Source organism: Tetrahymena thermophila (genome assembly GCF_000189635.1).
Source record: "Tetrahymena thermophila SB210 genomic scaffold scf_8254450, whole genome shotgun sequence".
NCBI classification, from domain to species: Eukaryota; Ciliophora; class Oligohymenophorea; order Hymenostomatida; family Tetrahymenidae; genus Tetrahymena; species Tetrahymena thermophila.
The window spans coordinates 41,686-61,414 of NW_002476229.1; the positions used below are offsets into that span (position 1 = coordinate 41,686).

The window sequence follows — 19,729 nt, forward strand, 5'->3', positions numbered from 1 at the left end:
TTTTGTTCATGCTTGAGTATTTTTTTTTTATCTTATAAAATAAATGCTTGTTATAATTCTAAATTAAAACTAAATTTTAAGTTGATAAAGAGACCTTAAAGACTAAATTTTTTTGTAAAAAATAAGAATTTTAGTTGAAACCTATTTCAATATGATAAAATAAATTTATAAAATACCAAAAATGATAATTTGAAACTCGTCGACTATTATATTTTTAGACAAATAAAATGGTAAATGTGAATTAATTTTTTAATAGGATTTAACACGTAAAGTATTGTGTTATGTTCACATGTGTTGGCAATCTATATATCGATCTATTTATCTATCTAATTTAATTTAATTTATAGAAGATATTTATTCAAAAATAAATTTAATTGGAAATTTGCTTGCAAAATAAATCACTAACTAATTAATATTTAATTGGGACTAGATATTAAATATTATTATTTGGTTTAATAGAATTAATAAATTAACAAATAATTCACAGTTTGCTAGTTTTCATCAATTTTTAAAAATGGAAGATTTTCAATAGATTTAGCAATTAACAAATAGTTAGCAAGTGGTGAGGGACAGAAAATGTCCATAATGCGGTTCTAGAAGTGAAACAATATTTTAAAAGGAAGCATCAGTTGCTACTTATGTGCTTTCGATTATTTCATTATTTTTTTTCTAGTTTTGGTCTATTTTTGTCATTCCAATTATAGTCTCAGCTACTCAATAGGTTACTAAAAGGTGTTACGATTGCGATAAAATAATAGAAAAACATGATTTATTTAGCTTACCTTCAATAAATGATTAAGTATTTAGCAATTCATTTTCGTTAATTTAGTTTAATAACATTCTTTTATTCAATATATTTCAATAGATTTTGAACTTTAGATTTGGAACATTTGCATTTATTGTTTCAAGGAAATACGCTTATGCCATTCTAGCTATTTTTGTTATTATATTTACCTACTGCTAGTTGACAAAAGAAACTCCTGCCATTATTGAAGAGCAGTAAATAACAAGTAATACATTTTACTAAAAGTTTAAAAATATGCTAATAAAAAATATAAATTTATTGATTGATTGATTGATTGATTTATAGATAATTGTTTAATTTAATTTGTAAATAATTCAAATATAAATAGATTAACAATTGGATAATACATGGACTTAGTATTTGAAAGATTGTGGGTCTGGAGTGTATTAAGATAATTCTGTGAGAGCAAATTCTCACTTTTAGCAAACCTACTTTTAAAATATTATTAATTGGGAAGGCGTGTTTTTATCATGCTGGGAAGAGTGTCCTGCTAATTTAAATAATTGGATTAAGGAATACTACTTAAAAATTAAAATGGATCCTACTGATTCAGACTCTGAAACATTTGATATCGTATTGTAAGTAGATAGAGAAACACACTAAAGCAATATTGATGTGATTAAAAATCTATAGTAGTTAGATGTAGTAAAATTCAAGGCACAATTTATGTCTTTAGGAACAGATAAAAGTTTCCATAAATTGCATCTAATAAAGGTTGAACCAACAGGTAGAAAAATTGAAAGTATAGACAAAATATAAACAGCCTATGAATAAGGAATATTTGACTGATAGAAATATAATAAATTATTAAAATAAACCATTTAAATTTTTACATAACAAGTCATTCTTAAATTTGTTTTTTGGTCTAATTTGTAAATAAATAAATAAATAATTAATTTGTATTTATATCAAAAATAAGTCTTTTGGAGTTATTCACTTCATTTCAAATCATTTTTTTTAAATTAACTAAAAAATTTAATTGAAATTATGTCAATTTGATAAAATTATAATTACTAAATACACTCTATATTAAGATGATACTTAAATTTACTGATAAATGTCAAAAATAAGATCTTTCATTACAACTATATAAATTTCAAAAATAAAATTATAATCAATATATATTCTATTTTTAAAATATCTTTATCAATCAATATAAAAAAATAAATATACAGTAAATCTAAGACTTACTTACTCATGCTAATTAATTTTTAAAATTTTAAATAATTTTAATTCAAATACCAATCAATGCGAGTCTAAAAATCACTTTTTCAAAGAAAAAATTAGAGTTAGTTAAATCAATATTTAAAATTAAAAACCAGTCTTAATATAATGTGAGTATTTACCATATATTAAATTTAAAATCAATTAATTATTTTTAAATTTGTATTAATCATATGTTTAAGTAAAAATTATAAACATCATATAAAAAAATAATTCATCACAGTTAACGTAGAGCATTTAATATTATATTTTATTTAAATTTCTCACTAAATAAAATAATTTTGCTTCAAACAATCAATATGCAGCCATTTAGACCAATTTTTTTGTTCTTAAAAGCATAGTTCGCAACTTGTGTATCCAATTATTTTCAAAGTGACTTTATTTTTTAAATAGTATAAAAATTAATCGCTTAATTCAATGAAGTGAATGTAAAAAAATTAATTTGTTCATATTTTTACTTAAATTTGTTAATATTTTATTAGAAAAAAGTTTATTAACTAAATTAAGTATTTGAAAATAAGAGGAAAATATCAATAAAATAATAATGAAATAACTATTTTTAAAATTTAAATCAACCCTATATATAGTATCAACATGTTTAGATTTTTGCATTTTGTTAAATGCTAACCAAAGAGTAAGGCACCTTGCTCTAAAATTTAATTATCACTTTTGTTTTATTAACAAATAAATAAAAAAATAAATTTAATAGTAAATTAAAGATTTAATTATTTAATAGAATTTGTAAAATGTTTGTGCATTTATGTAAGTAATTATTATGCTTGCTGTATTTAATTAATTTCTATATTATAAAAATATCTCAGTAATAAATTCTAAATTCTAATTTAATATCAAGAGCTAAAATTATATTTAAAATGTTTACACATTTTTTTTTTGATAAATAAATAATTTAAAAAAACAAAAATTTTACTTTAAGTTAAGATACAAAGATGTGAGATTATCAAAGCTTTCTAGAGCAGAACCTAAGTTAACAACTCCATAATTGTCAATTTCACTCCATCTAAGCATTTTTAAGTGTAAATAAATAAATAAATTTAATGCGATTAAATACAACAATTAAAGCAAAAACAATTTTTGTTAACTTATAAAATAGTTTTTTGTAATCAAAAAATTATTACATAAATTAGAGATTTAAGAATTAAAGGTTAGAATTATTTGCCAAGTTAGAAACTAAAGCAACTGCACCCTAAGCACCAATTTAATTCCACCTTTTTTATAATTAAAATTAATTTAAATTGTTTATAAAATATTTTATAAAGAAGAAATAATAAATTTATACTAAATTAATTAATTAATAAATAATTTTTACCCTAAGTCGATTGTAATTTTAGTGATTCTATTACATTATGCTAAGGCAGAGCCTAAAAGTTATGAACCATCAGGACCTATTTAATTTCCTCTTTTAATATTAGTTTATTATTTTAATTTAAAATTGATTTAAGAAGAATTTATTCATTTTTAGGTAAAAAAATAAGTTTATAACAAAATTAACTTGAATTATTTTAATGAAAGTTTATGGTTTAATTAATATTTTTAATTAAAATATTTATAAAAGATAAAGAATTCATTTTACTAAAGACTTAAATTCAAAGTTGTAATTTGTTTGCAATTTATTAACTCTAAGCCTAAATCACTTATCCCTTTTATGCCCAATCGATTATTGCTTTTATTTTATAATATTTAAATAAGTAAGATATCAGTCAATTAAAACTAGGTTAACAGTTATAAAATTCATTTTTTTATAAATAATTTTACAGTATTTATCTTAATAAAAATAGCTCATTCACCTTCAATATTAATTTTTAATCAAAAAATTTTACAAATTAAAATAAAAACAATTTTAATTAAGTACAGTTTAAAAATGACATTCTATCAATAAATAAATAATTTATGTATTTTATATGTTTTCTTAAGATATTGATAAATAAAATAAAATAAATTTTTTTTTCATATTTATTTTATTAAAATTTAATACCTATATACAATCTTTAATTTTTAAAGACCACACAGTTGTGATAGTGCTAAATCAATAAATTTTTCACTAAGCTCTAATATATATCATACCTTATATTCTCATCAATTAAGGTCATTTTTAAACTAAAAAAATATTTGAACAAAGACATTTTGATCTTTCTAAATAATAGTGATTATTTTAGATAGGCATTTAACTATAATGAAGATTTAGAGTACATTATATTCAAAAAAATTTGAGATAAATTAAATATTTTTTATTAATTCAGTTTGAGTATTTGTTGTGAGTTTAGATTAATTTTTATACTATCATTAATAATGTAATTAATTACCTAACATCAAGATGTAGATTAGAAAGCCTAGGACAATTTTTTAAGGGAAGGACTAAAAGTAATGCACCTGTTGCTCCGATTTTATTATTTCTTAAATTATTTTTAATGAATAAATTTATAAATATTTCACTAGAAACAAATAAAAACTAAAAAAATAAATTCATAATTTAATTAATATTTTTTAAAACACAAAATCAATTTATACGCAAGAAAAATAGCTAAATTTGATAGAAAATGGCAATTCTTTAGAGCAACGGTTAAACCAGCAGAACCCTTCTCTTCAACTTCATTTTCACTATAAATTAGTAATAAAAATTTTAATTTAATTTAGAATTTGCATATAAGTATGAATTTAAATAACTTATGCAAATTTAATTAAAATTTTAAATAAAAATATTTCAATTTAAATCCTATTTATTTATAAAAGATTGATTGGTAATTTAATATTACTATAAATTAACTCTTAAATCCCTCAAATTGATTAATTTTCCAAAAGCTGATCCAAGATCCTAAGTACCTTAATCTCCTATGCAGTTACTCCTAATTCATATTAAATATTTAAATTAATAGGATTTTTATTTAAAAAATTAGATAAAAATAGTAACTCAAAGATCCAAACAAATATATTTTTAAGAAAATTCTTACATTAAGTTTAAAGTTAAATTTGTAAGACTTAAGCAATTTTCCAAGCAAAAAGCGAAATCTGATATATTTTTACTTAGATTTTAGTTTGAACTATTTATTTTTAATTAATTTTATTATCAATTTTAAAACACTAATTCATAAAAATATTTTTAAATTAATTTTTTTTACCCAATAAAAATGTAAAATATTTTAAGATGTTAAGCAAATAAGCATGTTTGTTTATTTATTTTTAATTATTAATTAGATTACGAATCTATCCTCTTATAAAAAGTTTTTTTATTTATTTATTAGATTTTATTTTATTTTAATTGATTAAATTTTTAGCAATCATGAAGTTTTACAAAATCTAATCAATGTTTATCATTGATATTTTGCTCATATTATACACAATTATTTACTTATTGATTTAATAATATTAACATAATCCTGAGATTTAAAAACCAAAAATTATATTAATTCTTGGCTTTACTTTTGAATAAGTTATATAAAAATAAAAATATTTTACTCAAGGCTAATTTCTAAGTTTTAGAGATTCGTACAATTCATTAAAGATTATCCAATTTTTTAAATTTTATGCTCTTTGATATCAGTACACCTTTTTATCATAAGAATTTGTTATTTAGATTGTTTAAATATTTTAATTAAAAATATATATTTTATTTATTTATTAATTATGAAAATATTTATATTTTATATTGATTTATTTACCTTAGGTTAAGTATTAGGCTTTTCAGATTTTTACACTCTACCAAAGCAGATATTAGAGAATCAAAATTGGTATTCATTTTTTGCCAACTATTTAAATAAAATAAATTATTCAATTCAGTGAAAGTATAATTTACAATATTAAAATATTTTTTAAAGAATTTCAGAGCAAAATAATTTATTTATTTAGAACAATAAGACAGTTAAAATAATTTAAAATATTGAGTGTAATAAAAATATACTCAAATCTGACTAACATTTAACCTCCTAGATAAATATGAACATCAACATGAGACAACATCGAAGAACTTAAGAACTTTTTTTAAGCGATAACGAAAATGTTTTTCTTAAGTTTGAAAATAATTAAAGTATACCTCACTCAAGTTATCATAATACTGTTTTTATTCTTATTTTTATTATTGATTGCCCATATTAAATTAATCTGCTTATTAGTTGAGTAAAAAAATTGAATTAAATTACACTCAAATATTAATAACATCAATTAAAGTAAATAATTAAAATAAGTTACATTTATTTATAATAATAATAATAATAATAATAATAGTTTATTTTGATTATTTATTTACAAAATCTGACTTGATTCAGTTATTTTGAAATGGTTATAAAAACCTTGTTAGTGTTTTTTCCTTTTAAAATCTGTTAAAGTATAATTCATGATTAAAATTATTTAAATAAATATCTTCAAAAAATTTAATAAAATAATTAGAATAATTTGAAGAATAGTTATGTTTTAACTAATTACATCATTTTCTGATATTAATAAACTATTTAATCAAATATATTATAATCCTAAAAAAATTAAAAATACAGGGTATATATGTATGTATCGTGTCTGTTTGTTTTTGGTAGAATTAAGTTAAAAAATCAAATTAAAAATAAAACTTTTTATATTAAGATATGAAATTCAGAAATAAAATATGAAAGGCAAGGGTAAATCTTATTTTATTAATTAACAAAGATATATAAATCTTTTATTTTATTACAAAAATGTACAACAACATCTCTTTTTGATAATACAAATTAATAAAATTAATAGGTTTTGGCTAATTAAAAAATAAATGATATGTTTTATAATTTATTAATAAAACAACAACCTTTTTTATGTATTTAAATATAAAGTAATTTAATTTTATTCTAATAAATAATCAATATTAATTCATATATACATTCATTCATTCATTCATTCATTCATTTATTTATTCATCTTTTAGTATTTTTGAGTCTTGTACTGAGCTAAAAGTTCTCATCTTTAATCTTTTTAATCTCAGCTTCTTTTTCTTACAGCTATTTTGTTAGGGTATTGACTTTACTTTTTAAACTTTTTACTAGGTCCTCAGATTTAATTTAGTTTTCTGTGCTTGTTTGTGAAGAAGATATTGAATTTGAAATTTAGTTATCCTAAGAAGTATTTTTTAAAATAATTGGTTTTTTAGGATTTTCTTTATCATTAGTTTATTTGATTGCTTTTTCTTTGTCTTTGAGCAAAATGAAAATATGGTTGTCCTTTTACTAAATACTTTTTTTTAGCGTTTGAATATCATTTTCTTTGTCTTCAAGTTTTTCTTCTAACAACTGAATTGTCTTTTCTAGTTTTAAATTTCTTTTCTCCTACATGGTTACTTCTGATTAATAATTTTCAATCTTGTTTGTGTGAATATTGCCTTGACTTTTCAATTCCTGCAAATCCATGTTGATATATAACATTTTTTCATCTTTTTCATTAATGACTTCATCTTTCTTCTTGATTTACTCTTTAAGCTAAGCAATTTCCATTTAAAATTATTTGTTTTAAAACAGCGTTTACTAATTTTCTATTTATAAAAGGTTCAATTAGTTTTTAAATTCAAAGCAAGCTTTTTCAAAATATGTCTTTTCTTATTCGAGTTGCTAACATTTATTTTCAAGCTATTTTAATCTCTCTTTAATTGAATCATTTTCCGTCTGTAATTCGTTTATTACTTTTTCCTTTTGAAAAAGATTATTCCCAAGTCTTATTGACTGCATAATTATTTTTGATATACTTTTAAAAAAAATCTTTTAATTACAACAAAAACACTGATACACTCATTCAATTCAGTAATTTTAAATTTGCATTCTATAAAAGCTAAATGCAAAATACTATTTATTCTTTTATATATAATCGTTAAATAAATAAATGCATGAAAGAAAGGATTATTTTTTTAAAGTAAATCAATCATTAAGCTAGCTATAAACATAAATTCAAAAATAATTTGATGTAAACATGCATATATTTATTTCTCATTTTTGGATATTAATTTTATAATATTTTATAAGGATAGATGGTGTTCTTCATATTTTTTTTCTAAACAAAAACAAAACAAAAAAATTTATCAAGATAATTAATCTTATTGGATTTTAAAAATTTAACAATAAACCCTCCTTTTAAATTATAATTTTACATTTTATTTTGAAATAAAATTTAAATATTTTAAATTAATTTTATACAGAAATTAGGTAGAGAATTATATAAATTAGATTAGCAAATTAATAATAATTTTTATAAATAATGAATGTTCTTTTAATTAAAAATATCAATGTATCACTGAAATGTTTAAGTTAGGTCTTTGTTTGTTTATTTATTTGCTTGGTTTTGATATAATTGCATTTAGTTCATAATTTTGTTTGAATTTGATAAGAAAGTTTTGAGAATAAGATAAAAATCTAAAAGATTCCAATAAATTCTTAAAATGTTTAGGTTTAGTTTAGCAAGTAGAATATTAGGACAATAAAATACAAAATTGTTTGATGTTAGAAAGTAAATTAGATAAAATTGAGTATTTTTTTAGCAAAGATAAAAACGTTAAAACTAAAAAAGGTGCACTTTTTCTGAGTTAAAGGAGAAAAAAGACATGATCAATTCTTTTTAGGAATACAAACCAATAGACAAATAGAAAACAGTGGTAGTTGAAGAAAAAGAATCATTTTTGGAAGATGTTTAAGAGTTTAGAGACAAAGTAAGTTTGCGTTTATTATTTGCTTTTAATTCTAAAATAATTTTGAAGAAAAGATAAAGAATAAAGGAGTGGAAAGTTGCTTTCATCATTGCTTTCATGTACATAAATTTATTCTATTGTAAAGAAGTACTTCTATTTCCTTTCCTAAAAAATAAGCCTTGGTCTTATTGAAGTTTTTAGTATCTTACTTATTTTTTATATTTTTTGTATACTTATTTCTTAATTAAATTCACATAATGAAGTCTGTCTTTTTAAATCCAAATAGGATTTATTCTTTTTTGTTTGTTTATTTGTTTATTTGTTTGTTTGTTTGTTTGTTATTATGAATATTTGAATGAAAAAAAATCAAATATTATTTTTAATAATAAATAAGCTTGATATATAATTTTTGGTAATAAATAACATAACTTGTTTAGAAAGGAATTAAGAATAAATGTAGTTTGAAGTAACATAGTAACATTAGCCAAGCACACTGAAAGAGAAGATTACTTCTGGTATAGATTAGAAATAGAATAAAATAAATTATAAAAAAATTATTTAATTTAGAATATATTTAGGACTGCTTTTATGAGGATATTAGTATGGATAATAAGAAAAAAACATTTACTGAATATTTGCAATAATTTAGTATAGTATATAATATTAAAATGGATGGAACAATAGTGATGAAGTTTTAATTAGCTTAAGGAGATATAGAAGTAGAGCTATTTTAGCAAGCAAGTATGCATTATCATACAGAAGATTACGGTGTTTCAGAAACACCTTATATTGAAGAAGATTAATTTATGGGACATGTTGAAAAGCTTGAATATTTAGTTTTTTAGATAGAAGCAAGAGAAAAAGAATTTAAGGAATCTGATTTAGATACACTCGCGTTTATAGCAAATTTGTTTAATCACACATTCGGTGGTCCAAGGTTAGTTGTTAAGCAGATAAAAGATGAGTAAAATAACTCAGCTAAAAGATTTATGTTTTGGATAAATGGTCACTATCTAATAAATAAAGAAGGAGAGCTTTCAAAAATTGAGTTCTACGAAATAATTTAAGAAATATAATTTATGACTTTTGTTTAGAGGATGACTAAATCACTTTTTTAAAGCTTAGAAAATGACTAAATAAAAACTACAAAAGACTATACAATCGATGATTTGATCATTAAAAATTTTGAATTTTTTAAAAAGGAATACAAATTAAACTAGAAAAAAAAAAGTTAGAAAGTTGAAGAATTTTAGGCTTTTTTAGAAGAGTAATTTTGTCTTGAATAATTTTGAGTATTATTCTTATAATTTAATGGATCGATCAAACACTTTTAAATCAACCAATTCATAGTATTTAGATGTTCCTTCTATACTTACTTAACATGCAAAATAAATATAAAAACAAATAGATAATTCATATAATAAATAATTTACTTAGAAATTCTTCATTCTAATAAATTTTATGTGTTTTATTTGCAAAAATTAAATAAATTTTGACTTTTGTTTCTACCAAAATAAACTTTAATTATTTTTGAGTTCTTAGAATATACGGAGACTTTATTAAGCAAATATTTATTTTCATTTATTTTTTCAATTATTAATAAATTTAATTATTATTTTGTTTATTTAATTCTTGATATTAAATCTAAAATTATAAATTCATCAAACACCAAATTAATTAATCAATCAATCAAACAAACAAATTATTGGAATAGATAATATTATTATATTATATACTGTAGGATGAGTTTAAAAATATTCATTACAAACCAAAATAACAATCAAATTTTTAGATTAATGAATACAAATTGATATTAAGTAAGTAAAATAATAATAGTAATGAATTTATCCTTTCATTCTATTCCTTTTTTACATTTGTTTGCTTTATATATAGTTTTGTATTAGACAGACGATCTGAATTAATTAATTAAAATGAATGATTAATTTATGTTTACGAAGAGATTCACCTATTCAATAATAAGCTAATCATGAAATTTTAGTTTTAGTAGAGGAATACTTTTTTTTAATGTAAAAGAATTAATTTAAACATAGAGTGTGCATTTATTTATTTACTTGTTTTTTTTGTTTTTTTGATTGATTTATTGACTGTAGTTTGCATGTGCAAGCTAGCAAGACTTTGATTAATTGATAGATAAGTTAAAAAAAATAGCAATCATTAGATAGATTTTGATAATAAATAACTAGAAAAATAGTCTAATAAAAAACAAAAGAAAAGAAAAAATGAATATGAAATTCATAGTTTATATTTTTGTCTTAGTTGCTGTTGCTTCATGCGCTTACATGAATGAAACTATAGATCCTTAACGCTTGGCTGAGTTTGAGGAATTCAAGTCCAAATTCAATAAATATTATCACAATGAACATGAACATCATTCCAGTTTCCACAACTATAAAACTAGTAGAGAACATATTGTCAAGCACCAAATGGAAAATCCAAACGCTAAATTTGGCCACACTAAGTTCTCTGACATGAGTCCTGAAGAATTCGAGAACAAGATGCTCAATTTCGACTTTTCTCTTTTTAAGAAAGCCAAATCACAAGGAATTAAATTAAAAGCTGAGCCTATGAAGGGTTATTTAAGATAAGGTGAAAACGTTGATAATAGCGATTTACCCGAATCATTTGATTGGAGAGATAAAGGCATTATCACTCCCGCTAAATTTTAAAACACTTGCGGTAGCTGTTGGACCTTTGCCACAACCGGAGTCATTGAATCTCAATATGCTCTTAAATACGGCGAACTTCTCCATTTCTCTGAATAAATGCTTTTGGATTGTGACAACATTAATTAAGGTTGTAGAGGTGGTTTGATGACCGATGCTTATCAATTCCTTTAATAAAGTGGTGGTATCTAAACAGTAAATTAAATATTCTTTATTTAAAATCAATAATTAAATGATTTTTCAATTTTTATCTTAGAAAAAAATAAATAATTCATTATTTTTAAAATTAATAATTAAATAAATTGAATAGGCTGACACTTATGGTGATTACAAAAATAAGAAGGACATTTGCAACTTTGATAAGGCCAAAGTTAAAGCTAAAGTTGTTGATTGGTACTAGATTCCTGAGGTGATTTTTTATTTTCTAATTAATTAATATATTTTTGTAGCTTAAGCAAAAAGTTCAAAATTCAATTTTTGGATTTATTTGATTATTTATTCAAAATTAATTTATTTTCTAATAATTTAGAATGAAGAAACTATCAGAAGAGAACTCGTTAAGAACGGTCCTGTTGCCGTTGGTATTAATGCCAGAACTTTGTAATTCTACGAAGGAGGTATCGTTGATCCCAAGAACTGTGATGACAAAATTAATCATGCCGTCCTTATTGTTGGTTACGGTGTTGAAGAAGGCATTCCTTATTGGTTAATTAAAAATCAATGGGGTGCTGAATGGGGTATTAAGGGTTTCTTCAAATTAATCAGAGGAAAAAAACAATGTGGTATCCACACATATGCCTCTATTGCTTATGTAGAAAAAGTCTGATCATAAATATGCTAAATATAATGAAATAAATAAATAAATAAAATATATTATTCCTTTTTATCAAATTAGTACACAAATTAATATAACAATTAACAAACAACCTTAACAATCAATCAATCAATAAAAATTAAATTTATTTTGTTTATTTTGTAAAAAAATGTTTGATTTTACTTAACAAATTTTAAAATTAAAATAATATTTTTAATTATTTACTTGTAATACCAAACCAAGCTAAATTTAATGTGATATTTAAGATTTTCCTTTTGAAAGAAGGATTTTTCACTGATTAATCTTTTATAAATCTAGCTATTCAAATTTTGTTCAATTTAAAAAAAAAAAAATTAAATTTAATTAAATAATGATAAAAAAATTTAAATACTTGAAGTGTTTTATTATTTAATTAGAATAAGTAAAATAATAATTGAAAAATAGCAAAATCCATTTAATAATCTAAATGTTAATTAATTTATTCCACCAAAAATATTTAGGGTATTTGTTTTAAATAAATATACCTACCTCAACTTTGATCAAATATAAAACTAATTTAGAAGTATTCTTGCATTTAATTACTTTCCATAAAAATTGTAATTTGGAAGTTTGTTAGAATTTTTAAAATGAGAAACAAACACAAGTATTTACGGGTGATTAGTTTATATAAATGAACATTAAAAATAGTTTAAAATAAATTTATTCATTTGTATTTGTGAGGTCCATATTTATTGAAAAGGCTATCTGCATTTATTACAATTTGAACGATATCGAGGCGTTGAATTCTTTATAAATTTTCCATAGCCTCAGTAAAGTCATCTGTTATATGATGCCTTTATATCTATAAGATAGAAATGCAAATGTAATCCATAAAATCTTATCTGTGTGTATGGGAAAGATAGCTGTCCCATAGTCTCATGACGTCAAAAATTTCAAATTCTTAAGTAAATATAAGCATGAGCCAACGAAGACTATAAAAATGAGGATTAAGTCTTAATTGCTCAAGGTTTTCCCACAACTCAGGATCAATATCCTTTAATAATAAATTTAAATTATTAATTCTGGCTTTGATTCCACTATCGGAGTCGTCTAACGATTTAATGAAACAATCTTTAACTTCAGCCATAACTATAGTAAAGCAAAAGAAGCAGTCTGATTCTACATATTCTTAGTAAGCAGGGTCATGATTGAAAATATGATAGAAAATAGATAAAATTTCATTCATTCCTTAAACATATTTAATTCCTGGATTCAACTTGGCATATACGAAGAGAATTCTACCTAAAACATCAAAGTGTTTTTCAGCGACTTGTTGATTTGGTGGCTTGTAAGGATTATCAAATTTTTTACCAGTTTCTGTAACAAAAAAATGCATTTCTGATCTAGTTCTTGTAGTATCTTTTTCTATTTCTACCCATTAATCTCTATCCTTGAAAAAATCTTTCCATTCAGGATGCTATAGTTCTAAATCTTTTGTTCTACTTAAAAAATAATCTGTTTCATCTTTCTCTTGTTAGTCCCAAACTTCTTAAGAAGGTGATTAAACTCCATATATAAATTTATTTACTAACATATTATAAGTTTCTTTATTTTCATCCATTGTTTATTGCCATTTTCCCTTGTGTTTTGGCAAATACTCCAAAACTACTTTCCAAACAATAGATCTCAAACCAGGACAATCTTCAGGAATGCCATTAAAGCATTACTTTCTCAATTTACTCATATTTATCTAGTTCTTTTATAATATAGTTTTAAAATTCTCTATCTTCTCCTTAACTCTATTAGGAAGTTTTGATGTATCAAACTTATAAATATGCTCGATAGGGAAGAAATCTAAAAGATCTTGTTCTCCCTAAGAATCTTCTTCTTCGTTCTATTCTTCTTGCTCAACTAATTTCTATGCATCTTTCACTTTTTATAATTACTGATTGCTTTATTTGTCATTACTGATCTTTTTTTTATCCTTCTTCAAGTCATCCAATTCTTAAATTTTTTACTCCTCAAACTAATTTTTATCTTCCTGACCAAGTACTTTCTCTTTCATGTCTTTTACCGTATCCTTAATTTTATTTCCTAGCTTTCTAATAGCCTTCATTTATATTTGTGAATTTAAATATGAATATTAATTGAATGTCTTATCTCTTTCTAACAAAATAAATTATGTCAATCTAATTATTTATTAATTAATAAACAAAAATTTATATTAAAACTATGATTTGCTTAACTCTTAAAAAAGATTAATTTATTAATAAATAACTATTTGCTAGCAAACCCATTTTCCTCTAAAAATCTATCTTCTACTGAAAACAAATAAATCTTTTAAAATATTAGGAATTATCGTATGAATGATATCAAAAAAAAAAAATACAAATAATTAAACTCATGAATGAATGAACATCTTAATTTAATATTTAATTTGTTTATTAAGTTTTAAATTAACATAAAAACAGATTTCAAAAGCAAGTCTTTAAATAAATATAAAATTTTTTATAAGATTAATGTTTAAATAAGATTAAATTTTTTAATGATTTTTTATTATAGTCATCAAGTGTTTGTTTTTATTTCTAAGATTCCTTTTTACGATTAACAAGACGAGTTTTGTTCACATGATAAATTTTCTGACAATTCTATTGGTTAAGACAAATTAATGAATCAATCGATTAATTTTTTTATAATTAGAGGAAGGTCTTAAATTAATATTTTTTCATGTATCTATTCATAACTTAATTTTAAGTTTTAAAGATAATGAAAAATAAAAATAAACTCTTTTATATATCCTCCTCTTTTTTTGTCATAAATCATGATTTGTAATTTATGATTGAAAATTAGTTAGTTATTTACCAAAATTTAAGCTAGTCTCTGACTAAATTTCGTCTATTTCATTTTTGAGAGGCTGTGAATATGTCTCTCTTAATGGCAAATAGGCAATAATACTAATAAAACTGCATATTCCCATGATTCCGATGGGAGAAATATTTTAATTATTAAAATAAGTTACAATGTAAGCAGATACAGCACTGCCAATTTATCCAATAGTAGAAATAAATCCTAAGCCAAGAGATCTAATAGTGGTAGGATAAATTTCACTGAAATAGACATAGCATAAAGAAAACTAAAAAGACAGTAAGCACCTTGATAAAGAAATTAAAGCAATTTGTAAAATATTCTCTTTGCAATATTCTGTACAATTATCAGGTTTTTTGATAAAAAAGAATATTATATATATTAAACTATAAATAGCTGTTAATATAAAAGACCATTTTCTTCTCTTTAATTTAGGAATAGCAATAACTAATAACATTTTTATATTAAATTATATTCAATTAAAAATATTTATTTCCTTATAAAAATATTTTACCTACTAAACTAAATGCTAATAGCTCAGAAAAGGCTATTGCTAATGTATTATATTTCGTATCAAGACCAATTTAAGACAAAGTAAAATTAGTTCCATAATAAGAAATCTAAGTTATGAAAAATACAATCCCAGTGCAAATTGTTGTTAATCTCATAGATTTGAATTTTACTAAGTCAAAAACGCCATAAATTCTTTGATTTTAATTTTATTCTATTTCTCTCTCTTTTAAACTATCAGCTTAAACTTCTGGCCTTTTATTAAATTTAGCTATTTTATTCAAGGACTCTATGGCTTTCATTTTATTTTTTTCATATAAAAACCTTTTATTTAATTAAATATTGATTAAATAAATATACACCATTAAATATCTCACTTGAATGCCTTCTAACAAAATAATTTATTTAAATAATCCTTTAATGCATATATCAATAAAATTTTAAATATTTTTAATTATATTTAAGTGCTTAAAAGTTTTGAAGTATATAAAATTATTTAGTTAAAAATAAAAGTGAAATGTTTACAGAGGAGGTTCATAAATAAAATAATAGTAAATGAGGGAAACAAACATTGGAATTCCTATCCAATAAACAATTATTTAAACCCAGTTTGTGGAGAGAACATAGGCTACGACAAGATAAAAGCTTCCTATTGAATAGAATATATTAAGTGAAGCTGAAGTATATTCTCTGAAGTTGCCATCTAATTAATTAATTAATAATTATTTAATACATTATAATAAATCATTAGTTTGATAGATATAGACGAATTGGGAATATTAATTGTTAAATATCTAATTTTATTATTCTACTATTATATATAGATTTCTATCTATCTATAAATCGATTAATTAATTAGTAAATTAAGATAAATAGCGATTAAACCAAGTAAGTACTCAAAGGTTAATTAATAATTTTAGAAATCTCAAATAATGTAAATTAAAACCTGAATGCTCGTTTATGAAGCAAAAGTGTATTGTGATTGTAGGATTAACACCAGCATTTGCTAAAGAAAATCCTAATGCTGATAGCCAAATATTGTAGTTAAATATCCCAATAAATGCACAGCCAAGAGCTCCAATAAACCAGAAAATAATAGAAGCTATTTTCCTTCCTTTGTTATCTGATATGTAAATACTAATTAGAAATCCAATTATGCTTCCTCCATAATTTAAGGCAGCAACTGTATCAGCTATCCATTATCGAGAGCATATAAGTGGAGGGTCGAACTCGACAACAAACGAGCTAAGCTTTTTTACTTGATATTATAAAGGATTTTCTTATTGGCAAACCCATTTCTCACATTATTCAATTGTGAATTATGGATTTTATTAGCACTAAAACTATGGCTTCTCAAAGATAAAAATTGGAGACATAAGAAGACATCCTCCTAAAATCCACTAAAAACAAAAGAAAGCATAGGCCATTTTTTGGTACTTGCCTTAGTGACCTACTTTATGGAGCGCTTCTTAAATAGTAATTTATTCAGCTTGTAATTGTTAAGTAATAATATCTGACTTCATTTAAATACATTATTTATACTTTATTTATGATATATTACTTATATTCTTTGTATAGTTGATAAATTTTTGTTAATGCTATCCTATATTTAAACAAATTAAGATTTGATATTTAGTAATCTTTTACTCTAATATTTTAGGTACCTTAAATCAATACAAACAAATTTAATGGTTTTCTTCAAATACTGTTTTTATAATTCATTTTTCCAAATGCCTTCCTTTCACTGCAATTAATTGAAGGCATTGAACGAAATGTAAATTTTCAAATTGATAACTCTTATTCTAATTTTAGAAAAATACAAAAGTCTTTATATTTAAGTTTTATGGCTCTTTTTAATTAATTAGCTTTTATGAGAAAGTTAGTATTTAAAAGTTTTAAAAAATTCATGTTGGCATTTGAATAATTAATTTTAATTAATTTTAGCTCGCTCAAACATTAATTTTCTGATAAGATTTTAATATTATTTAATGAATTTGATTTAATTATCGTGTTTATATTTTCATTATTAACTATTTCTAATAAAAATTCTGTTTATAAATTAATGAAAACCACCAAAAATTAGAAAAAATATTGAATATTATATTTGAACGCTTTTTATACTATATATTTATATATTAAATACAATTTATGAATTTTATTGAATCTTGCCTTTACATACTTTTTCATAAATAATTTAATTTATTTTTTTTATTTTAAATTAAGCATAATCTAGGTATTAAAATATAATGCAATCCAGTTCATCATATTTTAATAACTGGATTAGCAATAAATAAAAAATATATTTCATAATAAGTCAGGCAAACCATGAAATTTTTGTATGGCATCTTGCTATAATTAGAGATATTACAAATTTTCCTAAAATTACAGAGCTAAAACAGAAAACTCTACTTATAAACATTATTTTTATAATATTTAAGAACATTAACTACTAGGTTTTTTTCAAATATGACTAAATAAATTACTGGTCATCTTTAATTCCTACTATTTATATTTTTAAGTATATTTTTTAAATACGAATATTAATTTTAAATAGTGAATGTTAAATTAATTTTCTGTGATATCTCTTCATAAAACCAAATATATAAATTAATATTTGATAATTAATTAATTATTATATTTATTTGTTCTTTTTAACCATTTATTATTAATTAATTAATTAAATTTCATAAATTGCTATTCAATATTTTTGAAAAAAAAAAAATGATATAATAGATTAAATAATATGATAATTTGGAAGAAGTAATTATTAATTTTTTAATTAATATCCTTTAAATTTACATAAATTAATAAAAAAAGTTTAAAAGCTCTTCACTTTTATCTCATTAGGTTCTCCATATTAATTTGAGGTATATTTAATTAAAAAAATTACTTTTATTATTATTAATATTTTTTATTTATTTAAATAAATAATTTTTATGAAAGAAATTATTAAATTGGTGCATTTGGTGCATCAGGCTTATGTTCTGCTTTAGCAAATTGCATTAATATCTCAAATTTGACACTTGACCTTAGGTAAAAACAATTTATTTGTTTTGGATTGTGATATTTTTAATTATAAAAACAAACTAATAAAAAACAATAAAGCTCTTTTTTCTTTTTCTTTTTATTGTGCTTGCTTTATTTTGTTCTTTCTTTGTTAATTTAGCTCATCATTTTATTTTCAACTTTTGCTTTTATTATTTATTTCTTATTATTTCATATTTTTTCATCATTTTTTCCTTCTAATTAACTATTTAATGATATATTTTTTCTTCAATATTTAAAAAGTGGAAAATAAATTGGTGCAATTGGTGCATCAGGCTTAGGTTCTGCTTTAGCAAATTGCATTAATCTCTCAAATTTGACACTTTAACTTTAGTAAAAACAGTTTATTTGTTTTGGATTGTGATATTTTTAATTATAAAAACTAATAAAAAACAATAAAGCTCTTTTTTCTTTTTCTTTTTATTGTGCTTGCTTTATTTTGTTCTTTCTTTCTTAATTTAGCTCATTATTTATTTTTCAACTTTTGCTTTTATTATTTATTTCTTATTATTTCATATTTTTTATTCATTTTTTCCTTCTAATTAACTATTTAATGATATATTTTTTCTTTAATATTTAAAAAGGTTTAATTAAATTGGTGATGAAGGTGCATCAGGCTTAGGTTCTGCTTTAGCAAATTGCATTAATCTCTCAAATTTGACACTTTTCCTTAAGTAAAAACAGTTTATTTGTTTTGGATTGTGATATTTTTAATTATAAAAACTAATAAAAACAATAAAGCTCTTTTTTCTTTTTCTTTTTATTGTGCTTGCTTTATTTTGTTCTTTCTTTGTTAATTTAGCTCATTATTTATTTTTCAACTTTTGCTTTTATTATTTATTTCATATTTTTTCTTCATTTTTTCCTTCTAATTAACTATTTAATGATATATTTTTTCTTCAATATTTAAAAAGTTAGAATTAAATTGGTGCAATTGGTGCATCAGGCTTAGGTTCTGCTTTAGAAAATTGCATTAATCTCTCAATTTTGACACTTGACCTTAGGTAAAAACAATTTATTTGTTTTGAATTGTGATATTTTTAATTATAAAAACTAATAAAAAACAATAAAGCTCTTTTTTCTTTTTCTTTTTATTGTGCTTGCTTTTTTTTCTTCTTTCTTTGTTAATTTAGCTCAATTATTTTATTTTCAACTTT

General features: G+C 21.7%; 9 protein-coding genes across 9 annotated transcripts; 5 read left to right on the plus strand and 4 right to left on the minus strand. All coding sequences in view use genetic code 6, as the record gives it.

Annotated features, from left to right (window-relative positions):
* Positions 1-514: 514 nt before the first annotated feature.
* TTHERM_01248930 (LITAF-like zinc ribbon domain protein) lies at positions 515-1,594 on the plus strand (the record flags this gene model as incomplete). Its single annotated transcript, XM_001029897.3, has 3 exons — positions 515-799; positions 866-1,010; positions 1,134-1,594. 3 exons carry the CDS (start codon positions 515-517, stop codon positions 1,592-1,594), a joined length of 891 nt encoding a protein of 296 aa, XP_001029897.2.
* Positions 1,595-2,323: 729 nt separating this feature from the next.
* On the minus strand, positions 2,324-6,131 carry TTHERM_01248940 (hypothetical protein; the record flags this gene model as incomplete). Its single annotated transcript, XM_001029898.2, has 14 exons — positions 2,324-2,405; positions 2,606-2,695; positions 2,958-3,047; positions 3,166-3,255; positions 3,357-3,446; positions 3,621-3,710; positions 4,351-4,440; positions 4,556-4,645; positions 4,801-4,890; positions 4,996-5,085; positions 5,501-5,590; positions 5,704-5,790; positions 5,943-6,016; positions 6,075-6,131. 14 exons carry the CDS (start codon positions 6,129-6,131, stop codon positions 2,324-2,326), a joined length of 1,200 nt encoding a protein of 399 aa, XP_001029898.2.
* A 790-nt stretch (positions 6,132-6,921) lies between these two features.
* TTHERM_01248950 (hypothetical protein) lies at positions 6,922-7,755 on the minus strand (the record flags this gene model as incomplete). Its single annotated transcript, XM_001029899.2, has 1 exon — positions 6,922-7,755. Exon 1 carries the CDS (start codon positions 7,723-7,725, stop codon positions 6,922-6,924), a length of 804 nt encoding a protein of 267 aa, XP_001029899.1. The 5' UTR covers positions 7,726-7,755.
* A 674-nt stretch (positions 7,756-8,429) lies between these two features.
* Positions 8,430-8,867, plus strand: TTHERM_001248959 (transmembrane protein, putative; the record flags this gene model as incomplete). The annotated part of the gene is made up of 2 exons (XM_012799580.1): positions 8,430-8,497; positions 8,558-8,867. The coding sequence occupies 2 exons, from the start codon at positions 8,430-8,432 to the stop codon at positions 8,865-8,867; spliced, it is 378 nt and encodes a 125-aa protein (XP_012655034.1).
* Positions 8,868-9,030: 163 nt separating this feature from the next.
* TTHERM_01248960 (hypothetical protein) lies at positions 9,031-9,967 on the plus strand (the record flags this gene model as incomplete). The annotated part of the gene is made up of 2 exons (XM_001029900.2): positions 9,031-9,190; positions 9,243-9,967. 2 exons carry the CDS (start codon positions 9,031-9,033, stop codon positions 9,965-9,967), a joined length of 885 nt encoding a protein of 294 aa, XP_001029900.2.
* A 948-nt stretch (positions 9,968-10,915) lies between these two features.
* TTHERM_01248970 (papain family cysteine protease) lies at positions 10,916-12,185 on the plus strand (the record flags this gene model as incomplete). Its single annotated transcript, XM_001029901.3, has 3 exons — positions 10,916-11,554; positions 11,670-11,768; positions 11,889-12,185. The coding sequence occupies 3 exons, from the start codon at positions 10,916-10,918 to the stop codon at positions 12,183-12,185; spliced, it is 1,035 nt and encodes a 344-aa protein (XP_001029901.1).
* Positions 12,186-12,876: 691 nt separating this feature from the next.
* TTHERM_01248980 (rab-GTPase-TBC domain protein) lies at positions 12,877-14,268 on the minus strand (the record flags this gene model as incomplete). The annotated part of the gene is made up of 1 exon (XM_001029902.3): positions 12,877-14,268. One exon carries the CDS (start codon positions 14,266-14,268, stop codon positions 12,877-12,879), a length of 1,392 nt encoding a protein of 463 aa, XP_001029902.2.
* Positions 14,269-14,964: 696 nt separating this feature from the next.
* Positions 14,965-17,050, minus strand: TTHERM_01248990 (MFS transporter; the record flags this gene model as incomplete). The annotated part of the gene is made up of 4 exons (XM_001029903.2): positions 14,965-15,464; positions 15,532-15,851; positions 16,053-16,230; positions 16,474-17,050. 4 exons carry the CDS (start codon positions 17,048-17,050, stop codon positions 14,965-14,967), a joined length of 1,575 nt encoding a protein of 524 aa, XP_001029903.2.
* Positions 17,051-18,248: 1,198 nt separating this feature from the next.
* Positions 18,249-19,607, plus strand: TTHERM_001248990 (oxalate/formate antiporter protein; the record flags this gene model as incomplete). Its single annotated transcript, XM_012799581.1, has 6 exons — positions 18,249-18,287; positions 18,345-18,394; positions 18,471-18,560; positions 18,816-18,905; positions 19,157-19,246; positions 19,487-19,607. The coding sequence occupies 6 exons, from the start codon at positions 18,249-18,251 to the stop codon at positions 19,605-19,607; spliced, it is 480 nt and encodes a 159-aa protein (XP_012655035.1).
* Between the last annotated feature and the right edge of the window lie 122 nt (positions 19,608-19,729).